At 38.1% G+C, this 4,619-nt stretch overlaps 2 protein-coding genes across 2 annotated transcripts in view; one reads left to right on the top strand and one right to left on the bottom strand.

The window, feature by feature from the left end:
* The window catches only part of LOC106525979 (uncharacterized), a 19,353-nt gene extending 18,045 nt beyond the window's left edge, over nucleotides 1–1,308 (top strand). Inside the window, exons 21-25 of the mRNA XM_014020387.1 lie at nucleotides 443–552; nucleotides 628–672; nucleotides 763–901; nucleotides 1,009–1,112; nucleotides 1,233–1,308. Coding sequence (XP_013875841.1) covers nucleotides 443–552; nucleotides 628–672; nucleotides 763–901; nucleotides 1,009–1,112; nucleotides 1,233–1,264 — 430 coding nt within the window. The 3' untranslated portion in view covers nucleotides 1,265–1,308. The remainder of the gene's footprint in view (nucleotides 1–442; nucleotides 553–627; nucleotides 673–762; nucleotides 902–1,008; nucleotides 1,113–1,232) is intronic.
* A 660-nt stretch (nucleotides 1,309–1,968) lies between these two features.
* Nucleotides 1,969–4,619, bottom strand: part of lrrc47 (leucine rich repeat containing 47) — a 4,655-nt gene continuing 2,004 nt past the window's right edge. The window contains exons 4-7 of the mRNA XM_014020411.1: nucleotides 3,148–3,263; nucleotides 2,880–2,982; nucleotides 2,670–2,759; nucleotides 1,969–2,349 (exon numbers count right to left, since the gene is read on the bottom strand). Of these exons, the coding sequence (XP_013875865.1) occupies nucleotides 2,125–2,349; nucleotides 2,670–2,759; nucleotides 2,880–2,982; nucleotides 3,148–3,263 (534 nt within the window). The 3' untranslated portion in view covers nucleotides 1,969–2,124. The remainder of the gene's footprint in view (nucleotides 2,350–2,669; nucleotides 2,760–2,879; nucleotides 2,983–3,147; nucleotides 3,264–4,619) is intronic.

The following is a 4,619-nucleotide window of genomic DNA, read 5'->3' as shown; positions in this document are numbered from 1 at the left end:
ATGTAGGAGAAATACACATTTTTTCAGTCAGTATTTAATACAAATGGCAAAATAAATTGTTAAAATATGTTTTATGTGCTTCTGTTTTTTAATTCAGGAGATTAAAAAAATCCTTCATTTTATGGGAAGACCCTCTTGATTCAAGAGAAAACTCCGTTTTTTTTAAATGGCTGCTTATTAATTAATTGTTAATCAATCTATAAAATAAATCAACTTAAGATTAATTCATTATCAATAAATTGCATCCTTAAGGTGTTAACTTAATTCATATCTACTCATATTCATGCAATTAAGCGTTTTAATGATTTGGCTGATTAATCGAAAAAATAATCAACAGATTAATCGATTATTAAAATAATCGTTAGTTGCAGCCCTACCGCTGTATAAAAAAGGGGTTGTTCTGTTTTTAAAATAAATGTCATCCTGTATCTTATTCCTGCAGATGTAACGGAAAAAAGGTGTGTGAACTGGTCCCCGATACCCTCGGTGGATCTGATCCATGCGTTGGTACTGCCAAGTACCTACAGACCACCTACACCTGCCTCCCAGCTAGTCAGTACAAGTTGTGTTTTTTGTAAATGTAGACGAAGAGGAAAAATATGACCACAAAACCTGTTTGTTTTTCAGTTCATCGTGCAACATGTGAACACTCTTTGGCACACCTGCAGTGTGGTAAGAACTGATTTTTTTCCTCCCTCCCCTATTTAGATATTGTTACATTTTAAACAAAACACTTATCTGTATTCCTATTTTCATTCTCAGTCGAAGGACTGGTCATCTCTGTCTACGGAGCTGATTATGGACGCAGAGACAAGACCACGTGCAGCGTTGGGCGTCCAGATGTTCAGCTCCAAAACACAGCCTGCTCAAGCCCTACCAGCAACAGCAAAGTTGCTGAAAGGTAATAGATGCTAATAGAACCACAATGTTACTTTTAAGGAAGGCAGCATCTTGAAAATGCAAGATCTAAACGTTAGACAAAAGTTAATTCATCTGGTTTCTCCACAGCTGCCAGGGGCAAAACAGTTGTGTCATCAAAGCCTCAAACTCTGTGTTTGGAGACCCCTGTGAGGGAACTTTTAAGTACCTGGAGGTGGCTTACGCCTGTCAGTGTGAGTACACAGGATTTATTTTACATCAAACTATCAATCATGGTCTAAATCTGACAAATGATATGTAAAATTACATTTTAACTACTTTACATGTATTACAATTGTTTTTCTTTTTTTCAGTTCCCCAGGACATAATAAACCAGCCTGTGTAAAATCACACAATTCCTCCATTATTTCCAATAAACAAGGTTCAAAATCAGTGGTTTTGTGTCGACTGGTTTTACTAATTTACTTAAAATAGAGTTACTGTGCACTAAAGGAGCTTGAACATCAGTTCAGGGTAAGATATTTTGGTTAAGTTTCTGATGAATCTTGGAGGGGAAGTAAATTAAATCTAGGGAATTTCTCTGAACAAATGGATTTATTGTAAGATAACAGCTATAAATGTTACTGACTTTTAATATGGTTAGCTTTAATGACAAATATCTTCACTGTAGATGCCTCCAAACTTTTCATGTTTGCGAAAACATCATAGTGTGACAGGGCCTTGAGAAGTTTAATACAAGCTCTGATTTAAAACCAGATTCTGCAAGCTAAATGAGAGCTTCGGCCAAAACAAACGGTGGCAACAACTCTGTAGGGGAAAAAAAGGATTTTCATAAACACTCTGTTTGACACTACATCTAAGGAAAGATGTAACAAATCTAAAGAGATGACAAACCTCTAAATCCCGTCACATCTGGCTTATCTGTTGCAGGGTATTGATCATTTTGGACATTGAGTTTCATTTTCAGTAAATGGCATCATCTTATCACACACTGCCCAAAGGTCAGGGCTGATGATGTTTTTGCTTATTTGTTAACAGATTGTAGTGTTGTACAGACTTCTATAAAAAAATACATGTGGAGTAAAAGTGTTTAGTTCCAGGAAGTGTTAGTTTTTATTTAATATCTGTATTCAAACACTTAAAAGAATGATGTGATAAAGTCCACTTCTGTAAAGTAAGAGGAGTGATTTATGTCAAGTGTTACATTTTAAAATAATTTCCAGTAACATGAACAGATTAGTGCATTTACGACCAAACGACAGTCAGGTTATCCATGTCTTTGGAGAGGTCCGTCTTCGACGGGTAGACAACTTTCAGGTTCCCGTCCTGGTCGACGGTTCGGACCTGCTGGACGACGAGCTGGCCGGAGGTTTCGGAGGCTGCGGGCTCTGGTGGCGCGCTGTCGCCTTCCCCACCCGATCCCGCCTCCTCCTGATGCTCTGCGGTGAATTTGTTTAACTCTGCCATTTTCTGTTCAGAAAACAGGACATTTTTTTATTACTCATTAGAAAACCTCTCCAAATGGAACACATTTTATTCAAATAATAAATACTGTACCAATTTGTGAGTCAACAGTACACCGACTTCTTACGTTGTCTAAATGTATCACCTAAACATGAATCTTTTCACAGTCGCTTATGAATATTCCTCTACTGCCACCCACAGGTCGAACCTCAAACTGATATTTGACGCTTCTGCTCAACACGTCCAAGCTTAAAACCCCAAATTTAATTTTGCTACAAGAATGACAAAACTTGAAAAACAAATTTTTTAAAAAAGGGGACACTTACTGCAATCAAAGCATCCATCACATCCTTACAGGTCTGCAGGTTGGTTGCACTGGTCACCTCTAGGAACAACTCAGTGGTTGTTTTTTTGATCTAAACATAAAAAAAATGATGTCATTCATTTAATTATATTGCGACAAATGACACAGAAGAGATGGAGGCTACACATTTTATATGATTGTCAGTAAACAGTCAGAAAATACATGCACATACTTTGGTTTTCTCGCTGTTTGTGATGGGTGGGAATGAAATCACATCTCCCTCTGCATCCACCAAACATGGGTAGTGGGACTTTCCTTCTAAAAGTTGCAGGTATCTGCAAAGGAACACATGCCAGCAGAGAAAAAGCATGTGGGTCTAGCATAACAAGCTAAACTTTAGAGCTACTGAAAAAAGTCTGCTGTGGCATCATCCTATGTTAACCTGAGCCAGTAACATTTCTAACTCAGCAGTAACAGTGTGTGGAGGAGGTGATACTGACTTGTGGAGACCAGTCACGTTCTGCCTCTTCTTCTGCTTCCGGAGCTCCTCAGCCTCTAGATGAAGGCTTCTTATCAACTCCACGGCGGTCATCTCCCTCCGACCCAGAGGCAAGATCTGACAAACATCATGTTCAAGGTTGAGATATGAAGGATTTTTTAATGACATTCAGGATATAATGAGGCCTGTCGCAATACGCAATAACTAATTAATCCCATGATAAAGTAAAATGAGGTCGATATTTTTCATTTGACTCCTTGTTTTCTTCGAGTCTCTCTCTTTTCATGGTCCCCACAAGTTTGGAGGCTGATTTTGGGCGGGGGGGCTAGGTTTAGGACCAAGGTAGGAATTTAGTTTAAGCTAGATTTATCATCAGGAATGTATTGGAGTGGTTAGTTTTAGGGTAAATGCTCAGGGTTAGGCTATAGAAGTGACCAATAAATGAATGGAAGTCAATGGAAAGTCCCCATGAGGATAGAGAGACAAAGTCTGCGTGTGTGTGTGACTGCAGTTATTTTATGAAGCCATCAAAAGATGCAAAGAATAAATTGGGCCGGCTGGGATAGTGATGTTCCAGCTGCTGTTGTGTGTTGTTTTCTGCTCCCGGTCTGTTCATAACTTTACATAAATTTCGTAAAATTGTGTAAATTTCGTAAGTTGTGTATATGTGTAAGGATGTGTGTACTTGTTTTGACCACAGAGTGAGGACCATTTGCGCCGTAGCTACTACCAAAGTGAGGTATTTGATATAAAGAGAGGACCTCTTCAATGTCCTCACTTTGTTTGCAGCTCTGCTGTGCTTTACTAGTTAGCTTTAGAGGTATGGTGTGAATTAAGTTTTGGTTCAGGTTAAGGTTAGCTATAGACTAGCCCAGTTAAAACCAGCACCTTGTCCTTTGCTTTGCTTCGTACAAGTAGCCGTGAAGGGAAACTAGAATTGAGCAGAACTGCGTAGGAAGGCAGAGGCCAGGCTAGCTATAGACCAGTAACGGTTAATTTTTAGGGAAAATGTCTGGGTTAGGCATAAATACAGTCACAAAAATGTATGGAAGTCAATACAAAGTCCTCAGTTTGATGCAAATATAAGGATGTGTGTAGCGGTGGTTGGGCTTCTTTTGCAAATCTCCGTCTAGATCATTTTGAAAAATTTTTTTGTACATAAACTTTGTAAACATCCATAAGCTTTGTGGGTTTATTATAATAGTTTAAAGCAGTGGTTCCCAAACTTTTTATCTTCTGACCCACAAAATATCCATGGCAAAAACTTGTGACCCCAAATATTATGGTCTGAGTAAACTTTGTTAAAAACCATAAAAACACAGGCTTTTTGACTATCTTAACAGCTTGTACACAAATATAAATACTTATTTATGCTTATTTTGTGTTTTTGTAATAGTTATAGGGAAAATATTACATCAGCACTTATTTTATTACCCTTTAAATTGATTTCTGGAGATTATCCAAGGTGCTTCA

This window comes from Austrofundulus limnaeus, unplaced genomic scaffold, assembly GCF_001266775.1.
Source record: "Austrofundulus limnaeus strain Quisiro unplaced genomic scaffold, Austrofundulus_limnaeus-1.0 Scaffold251, whole genome shotgun sequence".
Classification (NCBI taxonomy): domain Eukaryota; kingdom Metazoa; phylum Chordata; class Actinopteri; order Cyprinodontiformes; family Rivulidae; genus Austrofundulus; species Austrofundulus limnaeus.
This window is presented reverse-complemented; position numbering and strand designations above follow the sequence as displayed.